At 35.3% G+C, this 18,874-nt stretch overlaps 1 protein-coding gene across 20 annotated transcripts in view; it reads right to left on the reverse strand.

Moving 5' to 3' along the window:
- Positions 1 to 18,874, reverse strand: part of RBFOX1 (RNA binding fox-1 homolog 1) — a 1,372,937-nt gene that overhangs the window by 293,975 nt on the left and 1,060,088 nt on the right. For 2 of the 20 annotated variants that reach the window (XM_076351310.1, XM_076351301.1), the window contains exon 1: positions 1,691 to 2,080. The exons of 16 other annotated variants lie outside the window; for them this stretch is intronic. In XM_076351310.1, the coding sequence (XP_076207425.1) occupies positions 1,691 to 1,834 (144 nt within the window). In that variant the 5' untranslated portion in view covers positions 1,835 to 2,080. Of the gene's footprint in view, positions 1 to 1,690; positions 2,081 to 18,874 lie in introns of those variants that run through there. 2 more of the 20 variants (XM_076351307.1, XM_076351299.1) reach the window with 1 other exon arrangement.

Below are 18,874 nucleotides of genomic sequence, written 5' to 3' on the forward strand. Positions count from 1 at the left end.
ATAGATGTGTTTGCATAAAGATACTGCAATAGCTCACACAGGAAGGTTATTATAGCACCTAACCTCGTCTTTACGTTATCCTATATCAGCTCCTTGTGTGGCCATGTTGACCTCTCACCTTAATTCATATTTTTTCTTTCAAAAGCTGGATCTTTAACATACAAATTGTTGTTTGGCAAACTCAAAGGAACAAATCCAACAAAATACAGGAATACATTTTGTATACAACCAGTAAGTGCACAAGTCACACTGGATCATTAAAGCTGATCTATAAATGTAATTTCCAAAACGTATCCAGAATACAGAACTACTAAGAACATAGAATTTTATTATGACATGCAATTTATTTAAATATTAAATACATCACATCTATCTGATGCAAATTTTAATTGCAGACGTATGAATCCCTCCCACATACATGTATAATCTAGGGCGTATACAAGAATCTTTATGCACTCCCATGCTGTAAGTCAGAAATGGTTTATACTATACTACTGAAGAAAAAAAAGCTACGGAAGGGTTTATATCAGGCAAATTCTTGAGTTCTGTTTTTTCAGCAGTAATAGAAAACAAATATTCTGAAATAAAAATAAGCTTTAAATCTATTTTATTTCATCTTTAGGAATAAAAAGAAATACTGTAAAACATCTTTCAGGCATTTGTAAATACAGAAATAAAGTTAGAGACTGTTTCATGGAAGTCAATATGCATATAAACTATTGTAGTGGAAGTTGGAAGAAATGCCCCTATTTGTTACAGTAGGCACAAGAATTTTTTTCCCTGAAGTTTCAGCAGAAAGTAACAGAATAAACAGGATTAATCATTTTTGCATGATAACATATTTCTGTCTTGGCTCTACATAGTTACTAGATGACTCTCTATAATGGTGGACTTAATTATAAAACAGAGAAGTAGAATACAATGATGATTCCAAAATACTAATTTAAAAAAAAATAATGTGTTACTATCCAGTTATTTATTTCCTGTTATAACAGAGAGAGGGTACAACTAGTAAATGAACTGGGGAGGAGAGGGGTGAAAATACCTAAAAAAACCCCCTAGAACCAAAAATCATATTAAATTAATAAAAAAAAAAAATCTTAAAAATGGACTAGAAATTAGTATCGTTTTGCTGATATCAGAACATTTTTTTAAACCCATTCCAATATACTTCAGTGATAGAAGTATTAATTCTGCACAGATATAGCTTTATAATTTTTTCTTTTTTTTTGGTGAACTAAAAATCAGCTTGATTTTAATCAGCAGCGTGTTTTAACACAGACTTAAAATTCCTGGCTTCAAAGAAGGCTTAAACAAAATTGCCATTGGGCACATTTACATTAGAAGTATAATTTATGCCTGCAAGTGAATAAAGAGCAGTCCTTTATGGCTGAAACTCTGCTACAGTATCCACGACAAACGCAGTCAAAGTACTGTGTTAAATATCTATAAACAGCATCAAAAAAGACATTGGGGGGGGGGGAAGATATGCAAAGGCTTGATGCTCTGTTAAAACATATTTTCTACTCACTCTCACCATTCTTAAGTGCAGGCACAACATTCACTCCACACAGTGGGAGACATTTATGCAGTCTATTCACACAAAAAATATCTCCAAGATTACAAATCCCCCAAACGATGCTGACAAAGCAGACACTATAGGAAAAGAAAAAGTTAAGCAAAAACTTACCTGCTGTAAGTACATAAAAGTCAAGGCACAGGAGAGCTGGGGACACATGCCCACATTCGGCAGTGCCACGCAGGTTGCACCCGTAAGGGGATGCTGCATGGTGTTGCTCTGAAGTCTACGTAGAACAAGTGAGGGGGCTTGCATGCAAGCACGTTTGCCCTATCTTGTCACTACGTTTTTTTCCTTTTGATTATTTAAGTAAGGAAACAGTATTTCTTGAATGCCTTTTTTTTTCCCAGCGCTAGATCCCTACATTCATTTGTCAGCTAAGGCAACTTGGTAGATTTAAACTACGAATTTTTAACAGAGAGGAAAAAAAGAAGACACAGCCTGCAGCCTATTGATGAGCAAATGGAACTTCCTCAATGACAGAGAGAGCTGAAGCTTGTCTCACAACAGTAGCTGCTGACTAGTAGAGAGAGATTGACTCAGTGAGGCTCAGTCGGCTGGTGCTGATGCTGCACAGCTTCTCATTTGTCAAATGGGTCCTAGGGCAGGGTCTTTACCACTCACCAAAATTCAAATACTGCATTTTAAAAATCCCTGGAGAGGATAGGGAAGGAGAGAAAGTGAGCGCGCTGCATCACAGGCATCCATGAGATCTGGGCAATTAGTGTCATTGCCCAGCTGGGTCTGAGCGCCTGTTATGATTCTGCACACACACATACACACTCACACACACTTTTTTTTTTCCCTTCCCAGGACTCACACCTGACATAAAAAGGGCTTTCCCCTTCTAAGAACAAAAGTATGAAGCACAAAGTGGGGAAGGGAAAGAATCTTGGCTAGTCAAGAGGATTCCAGCAAAAATACAGTGCTATCAGTAAATGAGCTTTTTTTAAATACAAATTAATTTTATATCTACGTTTCATTCACCATCTAGTTTCCCAGAGAAGCCTATAAAAGCATTACAGTGAAACTGTGAAATATCAGTGTAACCACTGCAGCAGAAACACTAGGAATGAAACAAAATTCTCTGGCACACTGTGTCTACTTTACTGGGGGGAGGGGAACAGGCTTGGATAAAGACTGTATCTTAAAATTGGTCTAAAACCCATCTCATCTAAAATTACAAATTTATTTGACAGCTAGTCAATCTATTATAAAGGACTGCCCTATCAGGTTACATGGAAAAATTACACGTGCAATTTTCAGAATTTAATGTTTACATTTTACTTTGAGAGTGATACCTCAAATTAGTATTCCACTCTTGCAGGCTCCTTCTTCTTCCCCCCTTTATTTTATGGAGTAATAATTATTCATTAGTAGATCTAGTTAGTCTTTATGTAATAAAGTAGGATGTGACCTGCAAATCAAATAATTTATATTACAGCTTGTCCTTGAGGTCCTATATTACAGGTCTCTCTTTTTCTTAGATACAACTCAAGTATAACAGAAGATACTACTATTTTTAATTAGAATTTGACAAATGAATTAAATATTAATTCTTCAGGAAAGAAGGTCAAACCTCAAAGCAACACCTGAGGTTTTGAAGAGGTTCCTTTTAAAAAGACTCTGCAGAAGATTTTAAAATTACCTATTTTATAGGATATCTAACTCCCACAAAAACACATTTTATATCAAGAGTTTAACGTTAATGACAATAAGTAAATAACCCATATACAAGAGAAGTCTATTTCATCAACAGCATAGCTGGTTTGATATTAAGATCTACCCTTAAAAACAAATAATAGTCCCTGCTTAACTGGAAACAGATACAAAACATGTCACTGCAACTCAGGCGCTGTATTAAAAAAATATATTCTTTTTCATTCTACATGTGCACACACATACCTGCACCCACACAAGCTTCAGAGACTGATTTAGATCCACTAAGTCTTCTTCATGCAAAATCGAAAATTTTCCAGCAGAATCAGTTACTACATAATTTTCTTTCTCAAAAGCAGTCAATGCAACAAACCAATGTATTTAGAACTCGGCAATCAACACCAAAACAATCATGCACCAACTTACAATACAGGGATTGGTTTTGGCTTAAGAAACATCCATGCTTTTGCAGTTTATCATGGACTGATCTACTCAAACAGCCCAGATACAGAACAGCACAGATTACTTTATCACAAAAAAAAAACCCCCAAACACTAAAAAACCTCAACAAAAACCAAACCACCACCAAAAAAACCCCACACGCCACAGAGCAAGAGAGAGCGAGAAGAAGGAGAAATGAACTCTGTCTATGCCCTTTCTCCTTTTTTCATTCTTTCTCTCTGCCTTAAGCAGTCTCCTGTTCTGACAGGAGTATGTCATGCTTTTCTTCATTCTTCTTTTTTTCTAGCACAGAAAGGCTGTTATTCTGCAAATGCCCTAAGCTGATAGAATTTTCCCTTCAGCTCATTTTCATATGAAATATCATAAATAATACATGCTACTTTAATAAGGCCTTATCAGAATGTTTAATGAAAAACAAATACGTTATGTAAGGAGGCAAATAATCAACTCATTCCACAATATGTCAAAATCAAAGGCAGCATGCTTCCTAGCCAAACAGTTTGGAACTGTATAAGTCTATCCAATTTCCCAAAGTGAAGTTCTGGAACATGGTGATGGTCAAGCCAAGTTTCTTCTGTCTATTGCACTATTTTACAGCTAAAAGGACATCCATAAAACAGATTAAACTCTTAAAAGCAGTATGTTGAACAATTACTTCAAGAGAATTTACTAGTGTAAATGTAGCTAATATTAACAGTAAAAGTAGATTTCTCATTGGTCTTTTATCCTTGATTTTCACACATTTCAAAGTAAGAAAAATATGACCCACAAATACTAGGAATACCTTACATTTGTATATTCATATTCTTAAAACAAGAACATTAATGTTTTAACTATCCAAATCATCTATACACAGAGAAACAATAGATGAACATACATAATTCAGTAGTGTAAGAGACCTAAAATAGAAACAGAACTCTTTAGCCTGATATACGCTACTTCAAGAGATGCAAGGGAAAGTCATAACCAATTTTCATCCCTTCCAAGGATAACTTGTCATTATGTCTAAAAGGAAAAAAGAGGTAACAAAGTGTGTTTTATTTTTATAAAAATAAAATCGATGTATCTTCTTTAAAGCCATTTCCTTCCTTCCACACTCTTCTACCAAACCCAACCCATCAATCATAACCACATTCCAAGATATGGCTATATATACAGTAAGTACCACCACAAATTTGCCAAAGGTACATGAATGACTGTACACAATCTGACCTTCTATCCTCATGCACAGTGACAGTATTGCTATAACTACAACGCAATTTCACAGAACAGCCTATGCCCCATCAATATCTCATCTGCAAATTAATTTTTCCCTTATTCTACAAAAATCAATGTGTGCAATTGCAAGGCCCACTTTACCTACAGCATATGACATCTTCCAGTTGCCTCAGTGCTGCTCTGTTGGGTCAGTAACTGAACTCAGTTATCCCACATTCAATTGCTGATATTATCAATTAAGAGATCAATTAACAACTACTACAAACCTTTTTCAAAACAAAAGGAGGCTACCAACCTACACAACCCAAATCAGCCTCTGTGGGAGTTCAATTAGAAATGCAGAAATAAAAAGTTCTTCCACAGTGATAACAGATCCATCTGATCACGATACCTACTACACCATCGTGAGAGGCAACACTCCCTTTTCCAACCTGTTTGGATTGTCAGTGTCATGGTATATAGCAAAGGCAGAGAACTTGCAGATATGCACCCCCTCCTCACATCCACTGCCATTTAAAAAACACCAACAGCAAAGTATTGATCAATCTTGAATATGCAAATAAAAACATGAAGTCAAAGAACCTCTTAAACAAAGCAAAAAGAACCAACAGCATTTCTCACACAGCTGACGTACAAATACAAAAACACTCCTTCATTTACGATGCATTTGTTTATTTAGTATAACATGTTCCATTTAAAATCATCCACTCGATTTGTTGTGATCTGGTAGTCAACATCTACTTCTCAAAACTTAAGCTCAAATTTCACGTTTACAAACATTCAACTGCCTAATCAGTCAAATTTTTTCCATCAAGTAAAAAAAATCTGAAAGAGATCACTTGCAAGACCACACACCATTTTACACTTCAAACTTGTCTCAGCAGTAGCCTACACTAACAAGTTCACACATATAGAAGGCAGACAGTATTATAAAGATTGCATGCCTCCAGCCGTCAAGCATTAAAAAAAAAAAAAAAAAATCACAACTGCATATTACATTATCCACATGAAGAATGTATTTTCTTCTCAACTTTATAAAATGGTTGATGTGGTATAAAAATAATTCAGGCAAGGGGTATAGAAGCTAATAGTAGTGCAGTCCTTTCTCTAAACACTTCTTTTCTAATACCACATGAAAAAAATAGCTCCCAGGACTTCAAACCAGGAAAAGAAGCATATTATAAGCTTAAAAATAGAATGCTTCATTAACATATTTTGACAAATTACTATCAATCATTAATATCTTTGCCTTTATCCTGCATAGTATTCTATTTTCTTATGTATGTGTTATGTTTTTTTAAAATAAACTAGGGAAATATCACTGATGTTTTTAAATAATTTGTTTTGTCAAAAAGACTAAATAAAAGGTTTTCCCTCTATTCTTTTCAATGAATGGGTGACATCTCATCCTTCCAGTGATATTTTCTTGTCATGAAAATCCCTATTTCTAATTTAAGGTTTCTGTTAAGATTGCTCTTCTTCACTAGGTCTTTGCACAAAGATCAAGATATTACAGAGGCTTACGCATACCTCAGGCAAATAAGAATCACTAATTTTCTGTTTCTATTAAGCACTGTGCTATGTCCATAGACTTCTCCAGTATTTCATACCCAATGTCTACAAAGACTCTATAGTACAGTTAACCTCTTCAGCACCACTTAATACATATTTCATAAGCATTCAACATTAACCATCTAGTTTTTCAACAACATAAGAAGCCAAGAGCCCTTATTCCCACTAATGTGTTGGGGGTGGGGGGGGGGTGGGCGGCAGTGGGGAGGTAACCAAATAAATAAAAACGTTCAGCCCTTAGAGTTAGAGACACATCCAAACAGAAGATGTATGTTCCTTGACAGGTCTTATTTCCCTGGCCTACAGTACCTAGATATTCTGTAGAAAGCAAGGGGTGGGGTGGGGAAGTGGGGTGGGGTGGGGGAGGATGGAAGGAAGACAGGCCTAACAACCTGATCCTGATACAATTTTATGTGAATCTCTTCAAAAATCAGTAGATTTACTCGTGATTTTTCACTGTGGAAAGCAAGGTTAGAATCCAAGCCTATTAGTCCTCTTTTTCCCCTCACACCCGAGACCCGGTCTCCACTCGGAGGCTTTTCTTTTCCGGCGATGCTTGTACAGCTATACCAGGAACTCCATCTAGTGGAGACGCAGGTTATATCAGCCTTAGCTTAAATCAGTTACTCAAACATAATGAGCTGTACCCGATTTTCGATGGTGTAACTGAATCTGCTACGCAATTTGCATAGTAAATAAAGGGTAGAAAAAAGTATTTTATCAGGAGACTTGTGTCTCAAAAACATATGCCTACACCTGACCACAATAGTGCACTGAAGGCACAGGATGAGGTTCCAAAGCACCTTAAATTACTTTGGGATCACCATTGCCCTTGCTCTCTTCCATCTACGTGTTCCCATCCACTTTTTATGCTAGCATTGGCACAAGTGACTCAGTTGCCTGACAACTGGGAAGACAGTATGGCTGATAACTGAAGTAGCAAAACCATTCAGAAAGCACTGGTCACCCAATGGCACAAGCAGCATTGCCAGAACAAAGGAAGTACTGCACTATGCAGAGCAAGAAGCAATGAGTGCAGCAACCCTGATTTAGGAAAGCTTAAGATCTTGTGCAATTACATTTTTAGGGAAGGAAAGAAGGAAAAAAAAAAAAAAGCAGCTTTATCTAAACTGTTATCTTAGGAGTACAGGCTCAAGCAGCAGGGAAATAGACAGACAGAACCAAGAAGGTGAAATAGAAATGGGGGCAGCAAAATCTTTTGTCAATCCCACTGGCACCTCACCTAGCACAAAGGCAGTACAGACGCTTCAACGTTTCGTTTTCAGAAGCACAGGGTGCTCTCACCCACCATGCACTACTGCCACAAAACCAAATTATAGAGAGCCAATAAATAAACTCTTTCAAACAGACATATACAGAGATTCTTTAAATCTGACACACTGGTACAAACCTGCTTCACAAAAGAACCACTTTGACACAAGTGTCCAGCTACAATAATTACAATTTAGGTTGTTTTTAATATTGTAATGTTAGCAAGAAGACATCAGTCTGTCATGTGTAGTGTTGCCCTGTAACATTCTTTCCAAAATCCCAGATGAAAAGACATAACAACGACCCTTAGAAAATTAACTCAGAATTAAATAAAAAACCTCAGAATTTAAAAAAAAATGTAATATACAAAACTGATTAGTATTAATCACAGAAAATTGTGTACAACTTATGAAGTAGCTTAAAGCTTCAGTATATAGGATGGCAGGACTACAAACTACTCAGAAAAAAAAGTTTACAGTTTTATCTAAAGTGATGAAGCCTACCTTTGCCTGCTGCCACTGTGGGCTGTTTGTTAAGTATCAGATAGGAGAAAGAGAGAGCATTTGAGTAGTAAGGACATACTACATATCTTTCACCCAAATTTGTTTTTATACAAAATTCTGTTTTCTTATTTTATATAGACACAAGTCATTTGCAGTACTACAATCTCTACTTTGTCCACATTAAATACTTATTTTAAACTAAAATTTTCACACAAATTCATTAATCAAAAAAAGTTTGCCCCGATTTTTTGCTCCTTGATTTGTACCACCACATCTCACACTTTGCTGCTGTTATGAAATCACAAGGAAAGAATTTAACTTGGAGTGTGAAATAAGCAGCAGGAGCACATGAATTTAGAGCTTCTTTTCATGTGATAGTAATAAAAGTTAAAAAAAAACAACACCAAATGCAGTTATAAGTATACATAGTAGGGCAGCATAAACACATATTGCTGAAGTTTTAGGTTTTTGTGAAAGATTATAAATCTCTTAAGAAAAAAATTAAAAGAATGTTAAATCTCAGAAGGAGAATAAATGATAGATTAATTATACTATTATGTAAAGGTTGTATCTTTTCTCTGTAGGAATTAAATTAACCGGACATCAGCACAGTTTCCTTCTACAATGAAACCACTTCTCCTTTTATTATTCTCTCTACAGCTGGATCTCTCTCATATATTCTGCCTGAATCTAAATCTACCAGGCTTAGTCCACAATGCAGCAGCTCATTTTAATGTATAACAGCTAAATATTAACATGTTCATGTATCAAACCAACAAATCCTCCATTAACTGCAGCTGAATCTAAGTCTCCACTTCCCCTGTCCTTTGTTACAGCCTGCCCACTCCCCGTGAGTATGCGATCCCGCCAGTGCGGTGAACAATACCTCCACAGCTCCCTTGAGGACTTTATTTATCATAATCTACCAGTAAACCTCAAAATATTCCTCATCATTTTGACACTACCCCATAAGATGGACTAAGCTGGTTTTAAATTTAGCTCAATGACTCTTCAAAATCTAGCTCTTCATCTCTAATTCTTTCTTGTGGCTTTCAATCTAACTTTCAACTAAAACACCTTAAAATTCTTACGGCCAAGCCCTAAGGGTTCTAGTTAAATACCTATCTTCATCCAAAGAGATGAAGATGCAGATCAGGAGAATTAAAATGGAGGTTTTTGTAGCTTTGAGCTTCAGTTTATATTGAAGCACTACCAAGGCTTTCCAAAGTAGCCAGCTATACGCTCTCCAAAGGACCATTCCAGCAGAAAGACGTCAGATGCCATGACCCAACCTCACTCTTATGCCAGAATCTGAGGAGAAGGGTTGGTTGTTTTTCTTGGTGGTTGTGTTTTTTTTTTTTTTTAACTTAAGAATTTTGGCTCTATATCACCTTTGCAGAATTACATGTTTTGGCATAAAGGCAGCTTTGCATATGGAATTGATACAAAGCTGCCTATACAGGCCTGCTCATTAAGCCTTGAAATAGGGACATAAGTACTGTGTGAGAAAGTTCAATTTTATATACAGAGTCAATATTGTGTCTCTTCTTTTTTTCCAGTTTATTCTATTCACTGGTTTTGAAAGAAGCAGTTGCTTTTTTCTAACCATTTTTTCCCCTGAATCCTTCAGGCATCCTGTCCTCTCTATACTACCTTTCCAATCACTTCATTAGTGTAACCTCTATCAGGACTGTTCATGAGCCCAGCATCAGCTCCCTCCTCTTTTCACTCTCTAATCAGTATTTATTAATCTTTTCCTACTTCAATTGATAAGGTGTCGCATTCAACATCTCTGAGTCTTCCTTTTCCTCAACTAATAACCAGAGTCTGCAAATTCTTCTACAATATTCTCTAGAAGTTGTTTGCTTTCATCAACATTAATCAACACTCTTGTTATGGTGGCTGTCCTTTACCTCTCCTACTTGTAATTCCTTCCTCTCCGATCTTCTTTTATTCAATGAAATCCACACTAGTAACACTGAATTCACTCTTCTTTTTTCCCTCTGCTGCTTTTTGGCACTATCACGACTTCTTTTGCTTTCCGCATAAAGCTCAAGTTTCTCACCCTCCGGGATTCAGACCATTCAAGACTTGGCATTAAAATCTACTCCTGATGAACATTTACACAGAGATTACCTAACATTCCTTACTTTCTCTAAGGCCTCTCTCAATATTCTCTCTCACACATCTATAACCAGACTCCCCTATGCCCTACTCACACATCAAACAGCCTTTCACTTCGGATAGGACCTTCACGTCCCTTGAAATACGAACATTTCCAAGAAAGATAGCTCAAAACATAGGAGTCATGTTGTGTGTGCACAATATAATGCACAAAATGTTACACTCAATATTTTGTATCAGAAATAGACTGGACACACTGAAGAGAAGCAGGTATTCTACATCTGCTGTTAAGCATGACCACAAGCATAACAAGCAGAACTTGCACATTGTCCAACTTTCCTCTTACTCTCAAGAATCTTCCAGTCATGATAGACACAAATATTCTTAAAAATAAAAAGAAAACATATACATTAAAGCTTGTTCATTCTAACTATGCTTATATCAGTCTTAAAAGCTCTATAGTTTGTGGGATTTTTTTAAATGAGAGAGTATTTGCCTCAGATTACAAGTAACAAAACCTCAGAGAGACCAGTTCACATTTTTCCTTTTCACTTGATACTCATAAAGATTCCCCCTCCCTACAAACCCATTCATATTCATGTACTTTGAAGAAAAACACATTTTAGCAAAATTCTCTCGGAAATGTTTTTACTCACATAAATAACACTTTCTCATTGCTTTTCTTGAATTATATTAGCCCTATTGAAACTAGCTCTACAGTTAAGACACTGTGGGTGTATCTATTCCTTTAAGTTTTGTAATTTGGCCATGAAATTCAAAGTAATTTCAAGATAAAACTTAGCAACATTGAATTTTTAACACTAAAATAAAAAAAAATTACAAATATTTGAGTTAAACTGTCACAGAAAAATGAAAATAAATTACTCTTAAAAATTAACTTCTTTTTAGTGGCTCTGTTTTGCACTTTCTAACTTGTTTTTACTCAGTACCTCCAAAGACTCTCAGATTAAATCATAAATCTGAAAGACACTGATCAAAGAGGTAAGTTTTTTTGCTTAATTCTGACCATATAAAAACTTAAGAATGTATCCTCTTGCAGCTTTTATCTTTTGTCAGGTAAGTATACCTTGCTTTGTCATATCTCAATACAATATCAATACAGCATGATTTATATTAAATGTTTTTCATTAAAAATACATAGAATAATACCATAAACTAAAAAACCACAGGAAGAAGGTCTAAAATGGGGTTACGAACAACTGCTTTTATTTGAATACACTCTTTTTTGTAAGCCTGAATGATACATGAAATTCAGCTACTCAAAAGCTCGAAAAGAGTTAGAGAATATATCGGTGAGCTCGGATAACGCATATTAATAAAGTACTTTGACATCAGATGCTAAATGCATTCTCAAAAACAATATGAAAGCATACAAGCTATTGTCTTATGGCTTGTAGTGCTTCCCAGTATAGTATCTAATTGCTCATATTACACAGAGATGGCTTTTTGTCCTAACTTAAATCTCCAACCTAGCATTTTCTAGCTTCACCCACCAAACCAAACTTCTCTGCTATGAAAGGTCTTTATATCTATGTCCCAGGAGCACAAAAGGAGCGGAAAGGTTACTACTACTAGGCCAGACAGCTAAGTTAAAGCTAGCATGGGTAGCCTTGTGCCTTCCTTTCAGTGGTGCTGACAGAGCATAGACATGTTTCCATAAATAGTCAGGAGACAGAAGACTAGTGATCTTCTCCAAAACACATGCTCAATTTCTGCTCAAACAAGGCAGAAAAGAATACATCAAACAGATAACCTTATTAATCAGCAAATACTGTATTTAAATGAAGGGATAGGGGACTAACAAGCATAGATACTAATATGTTTTTGAAGCGGTCATTCAAAGCAATACAAAGCCAAGACTTTACAAGTAACTCACTTTTTCTTTAAGTTATATTACTATATCCACAAAGCGCATACATCGAATAAAAAGCACCATCCTGTATACACCTTGTGCATTATTACAGAGATAAAGTTAAAATTTAAAATTAACTAATTAAAATTGCCAAATTATTCACATCAGATACTAACATACCTGTTCTTCCTTATAACTAAGCACAGCATAGTGAAAGTTCTAATGCTTCCACGCATTTGCATTAGCTCTGACCTGTAAAGACTGCCTCTCAGAATGACTCCTTAGATCATTCTGCATGCCTGCTCAAACCTTTGGCCTCCCTCCTGGGCCTGCCATCACAGGTGCCAATTGTGATGAAGATACGTCTGCTGCAGGAGACTAATTGAGACTAGCCTGAATTTCATCCAGGCCACTAAACAGTCATCAGGTGCTAACATCAGGTCTCAGTCAACATAAGCCAGGTGACCTACACACAAAGGGTTTCACATCTAATTACAAGCATTTAGTGCCATCCAGTTACCTGAAAGTGAACTCTAAAGAGACAGACCATATCTCACTGTGTACATAATAACTCCCTGCTTTAGAGACAATCTCAACCCTTATTAAGATGTAGCACATACCTTACTGTATCAGCTACATTATGTGTATAATAGATGCAGATCTTGAATTTTTACTAGAAGCCGATATTATTGGTACCAAAATTGCATACCCTAATTCTGATAAGAAACATTGCTGGGGTGTAAAAATCTTACATATCAATAAAAAGGTAAAATATAAATATTTGAACTGTCTCCACTGGAATACAGAATAGTTAAGAACAGAATTAGATACAAGGGCGCACTAGTAATCTCCAGACATGGCAACTTCAAGATCTCACAGATAAACAAAACAGCAGAAAAACAAAAGCAAGATTAACTAAAATCAGCAGCTAGACTATAAATAACAAATAGTAAAAAATCTGTAGTATTGTTTCAACTTCCATTTATTGTGAGCCAAAATCACTGAAACTAGAAGTCTGAACACTCAGTGAATGCAGTCCTGGGCTCTCTGAACACAAAACACCTGCAGTGCTGCAGAAAAGTTAGCAGGAGTATTTTTCTCAAGGATTTGGTGATCCTTTTCAAGTTAAAATACATGAAAAAATTCTCATTTTATTAGTTTCTGCAATAAAATATTACTAAAATAAGGGGCAATACCAGGACTGGATAATCATTTACACCTGATTCACACCAGCAATCCTCAAAAAATCTGTCTCGACACAAAGTCAAGGTGTGCTTTCATTTACTCGTTATTCTTACTTAAATATTTCAGAACCTATTGCTGAAAAGCCAAGATGATTTTCAAGACTGAAATAACATGGAAAGAAACACATCTGAAAAAAGCAAACTTTAACAATCTTATTTACCTAAATCTTGCCAAAATAATTCAATTGCCATAAAATAGACATAGTCAAGGAACAAGACAGCCTTGCTGCATAATTCATCAACCATTTTAATCAGGTTCTCTACAGAAATGCTTTTAAAGAATGCTTAAGAAAAATCATTGCTAGTTAGGTATTTATGAGAGGTATTACTAACAGATAAAACAATAAACCAAAACCCACCCTATGGCCTCTGTAGTCGCATATGATGTTAATATAAAGAAAACCTATACCCCTCCCCTGAAATGATAAACAAACTGCAAATGCTAATACTTTACATGGAAAACTGATCTCAGTTAATAGGTTCCCCCTAGCATTTACCTTCAGTGAAAAATATTACATGCAAAGAAGTATTTGCTCAATTCTGAGATTGCTCTAGATCTCATTTATTCCATTCAAGTTAAAAACAAAAATCTGATCAACAAAATGGAGTTGTACACACAGGGTTAGTCCCAATTACTGGAGAAACTTTTAATTTTTTACTATTTCTACTTTTTTCATATGTACCCACCCCTAGATGTTTTTATATACCGACATATTCCTATATAAAGCATACTGACAAAAGTACATTACATACATGACTAAGATTGTGAACTAAATACTCAAAGCCTATGAAACACCAGAACTAAGTTTATCTGTGTAATGTGAATTCATACATCCTGACTATTTTATTACATACATCTTTCCCACACACACCTTGACCCTCTCTCAATGTGGAGTATGTAGAGTGAAAATAACATAGTAAGTCCCACTGGAATGACTGAATCACAAAATAAGAAACCTTTGGTTCCTCATCTTCATTGATTCTTTTTTGCTCTCTAGTCTAACATTCATCCCTGCTCCAACAAAACCAGACACTTCTGTCCTTTACAAAGCTTCAACGTCAGCAGGAGGAAACCAGAGAACAGGCTCTTCTGTGCTCCAGTGCACCAGTCTGGCCCAAAATCCTTTACACAAACAAGCTTGCAGGCCAGAGGACTTAGATAGTCAGATTCCCTGGGACAGCCCGAGTACAGTTCTGTCAGATGCCTTGAAACGGGACTTGCATGCACAGCCTGATCTGTACCAGGATGGGTGAGATGCTCAGAAAGGGCAAAACCCTGAGATTTTAACCATTAACTTCTAAGAGTTATTTAATAGGCGTTACTCAAATTTGAGCAGGTATTCAGACTGATTTAAAGGGCCAAAGTCATGTTCATGAAAAAAATCCCATCCTTCTCTGGCCACCTATCAAAGACTGCTAGAATCTATTAAGAATTTTCTTATTTTCCTTCTTTTTATTAATAAAACCACAACACAAATATTGCATTTTCTTAGCTGTTTTCTCACATAACTGAACAACTGTTTCATGCTTTTTAAGAAGAAAGTATGGGGCAATTGCATAAACTCAAATATTTCATTCCAAAAAGTTTAAATTTCTCAAGTTAATCTTGAGGATGAATTTCACATTTCTGGACACAATCTAATAAAGTGTTGCAAATCCCTCACTATTCGATTGGTGTGAAAGAGAGACAGCGGACTACCCCCAGCTCAGCTCTATCCAGCTATGGGTCTCAAAGGCTGATGCCTCTTGCTTGCCTCCTTGCCAATGTTTATCACACCTCACTTGTGTCAAAATATGCAGTGGATTTCATGAGACTCACTTGGTTTTGAGAGTCAGAGGAACCATCAGCACATAAGGCTTTACTAATTCATAACATATAAACAGAAGAAAATAACGCTAGAAAAGACATTAACTTCCTTTGTAGCAAGAGGTTTTTGTCCCAACAGGCAACAAATCATAGTGACTGGATGACCAAAGGTCATTCCTCAGAGGTAAAGATATGATATTAGGCTGATAGACCCTTAGTCATAGACATGCACCAGTATGAAATAGGTTAAGCATTGGCAGGCCTCAGGCTTCAAAAAAATGCAGCAGACACCTTCACATAGAGTGAAGCAGCAGTCCTGAATCTATAATCAGCCCTTGATAATTCTTGTTACCCCTTCTGTAACACCACTGGGGACGTGTCCTTCACCTACACTCCAAACAGCTTCTCATTCATCGTTACAGTTACATCAAATGAACTTTGCATGTAAAGATACACACTCCCACTTAATGTCATTCTGTGTATGTTTTCTTTGTACAGTCAAAAAGCATGTATTTAACAAAAGTACTTTAGAATATTGTGCAAAATGAAGACCAGATTATAAAGTGAATATTTCCCGAGTAATAAATCCTTAGCTACAGAATTTATAAAGCTGAATATTAATGAGTATTAATGGTTGTTTGTTTTTTTTTTTACTATTAGTTGAACATTGTGTTCTTGTACTTCAGTTTTAATTTCACTAGAATGTTTTGCTTTTTGCTTCAGAACAGTTAACTTTATTTTAGAAAACATTGATGGTTGTGTCCCTTAAGAAATTCTGTATAGAATCAACAGTGGTTATGTATCGTAAGTATCAATTATTTTTTCTTGAACATGTTAACTACATAACATTTAGTTGCCTTCCAGAACTGTAAGTATTTTTATTTATTTCATTTCAAACGATCTGGAATGTATATTTTGGAGTCTGCAATATACAATTTGCTTTTGATTGTATCTCCTAGAAATGTTTCTGGGAAGCACAATAATGTTTCCCCTTACTACTCTCTATACACTTGGAAACCTTCTTAGATAATTTACATGTAATTAAACAAAAGCTGTTAAGTTAACAAAAGAAAAACAGAAAAAAGAATCCTGATGCTTTTTTTATTATACATATTAATCAGAATATTTTCCTCTATTAAAAAAATCTATTTATGTATTTATATAATCTTATTGTAGTTCAGAACAGAGGTGAGGTATTCAAATTGCATTCATTAACTACAACCCAGATACTTAACCTGGACTGAAATAACTAATTGGTATAGGAACTCCGAGTTCAGATTATCTAACTAACCTCAAATGCAAAAATTACACACTCTCTATGTAATTATGAAGAAAACACCCAGGAACTGAGACAAAATTCATTGAAAATGGGTGCCCTGACACAGAATTCACAGCTGGAAAATAAATTCATTTTCCTGTTTAAACAAATATTGCCTCTCACTAGGATAACCAAAAAGGAAGGCTGTATTGCATGACAAATATACATGTTTTGGCAGTGCACGTTGTCTCTGCCTGCATATATCACATTCATTACTATGGCTTAGGGAGGACAGAATGGGTTAGCTACACAGTTTAATGTGTTGATGTCTCTTCGTCCTTTTCCTCCCTGGGTAAGATGAAAAATTATATGACTTTTTTTCATTATTAATAATGAATGCCTTTCTTGTTGACAGTCCTTGCTGCCAAGTAAGAAGCCTTGAACTTTAATCTTTATGATGCAAGATTTCTGTTCACATGGAAATGTGATTGTTCAGGAGAAACTTAATACCCAGTTTCTATAATATCAGTTGTTATATTCCTTTTATAGTTTTTTTTAAATCTCTCAATATTTTTTTTCCGACATACATTTGGTACCATGACAGATAGACTGGGGAAGGCATGATGTAACCCTTTACTGCATGGCACCAAAAACACTCTTTGTGATTTCTAAAACACGACACTGAACCAAAAGGTGATCTGAAGTGATTTTCCTCTGTATTATCATTCCCAGAAGTTACACAGCCCTGACACTCTTAACAGTATTTAGAAATCCATCAAATTCCAGTTGTCAATTACTTTTGTGTTCGTATATATATATACACACACAGACATATACATAATATAATTATATATATTAAAAAAAAAATCCTGGGAGATACATACATACACATATATATATTATTATAATTCATTACATAAAGTAAACATCATGCAGTATTGTCAATATACACTGTGATTCTCTTCTATTTTCTTAGTCTGCTAGCAATGATTATAAGAAACCTTCAGATTATGAGCCACTGTTGGCTGGAAGTGTATCTGGAGTAAAAGAGTGGCTTGCTTTCCTTTCTCGGGTATCCTCTCTCCCAAAAAGTTTTACCTACTTCTAAAATCTGTTACACATCTCAAGGGTTAGCCTGGACTGGTAATAATTATAAAACTGGTAATAATTATAAAAGGTGAGTGATACTCCCAGGTTTGTGCTTCCCTATCTCTTGATGATGTTCTTGATGCTCTAACTCACAACAGAAGGACGGCTGAAGTTCAGATTGAAGCTGACATTCCAAACCGAGAATACAACTAGGAAAAAAAAACTCGAAAAGGAGCAGCAGGGCACAAAATTAAACACCAAGTACCAACTTACAGGCAAACTGGTTCTCATTCCCCACAATAATATTTAAATTTTGATAGAAAACTCTCTTAAGCTTCATATTACAGTGGGAAAAAAATTAGGGGGGGGCAGGGCTGGCCTTCAGAGGAGGAGTGGAATAACAGTACCAAACAGAAATTTATTTCTCTAAATGAAAGCTTAAATTAGGCAAAAAGTAACAAGATGTCACAAAGGATGACATAATAAATTTTATTTCTAATATGTATATATTTAGATTAACATAACAAATGTGTTCTATTATAAATATATCATACTTACAAAATTTAACAAATACAGAGTAAAAATAAATTCACTAACACTTAACCTCACACAACTCAGGAGACTGTGCATTTTACTAAATAAATTTTTAAATATTTTATATCATGATTAAACTTTAACTTAGAATCTTCTAAACATTCCTGAAATTACGAATGAAGAGCTCATGAAATTATCAATTAAGCTTACCATTAGATATTAGAAATATGGGTAGCAAGACATTTCTTTATAAGAACTGGGAACCTCTCTAAAATAAATTATTCTTCACATCTGCAGTATACAGCTTTATCTGAAAAACTTTTTTTTTTTAAAGTTTTATTGGAGGAGACATTCTTCCTTAAAGTACATGATATGACCAGAATGTACATTCCACAATGTCATTCTTAGTCTCTGTGCTTGAACTTAACTCTCTACACTGTTTTTCGATGAGTTTATAGTCTATCAAAGGATGTTTGCTCCTTAAAAAACCCACACAAAACCTCAAATATTCAAAAGCACCATTCTGATTGTATTTCTTATATCACATACATAACTTTTAATCAGAATTTTTTTTACGTTCTTTTGTTTTGAAACAAAAAAATCAATCAGTAGAAGCTTCTTTTCCCTTCAGTACCCACAAATATCCTGAGTATACTGTGCCAATGCTTACTTAGTTACAC

This window comes from Aptenodytes patagonicus, chromosome 13 (genome assembly GCF_965638725.1).
Source record: "Aptenodytes patagonicus chromosome 13, bAptPat1.pri.cur, whole genome shotgun sequence".
NCBI classification, from domain to species: domain Eukaryota; kingdom Metazoa; phylum Chordata; class Aves; order Sphenisciformes; family Spheniscidae; genus Aptenodytes; species Aptenodytes patagonicus.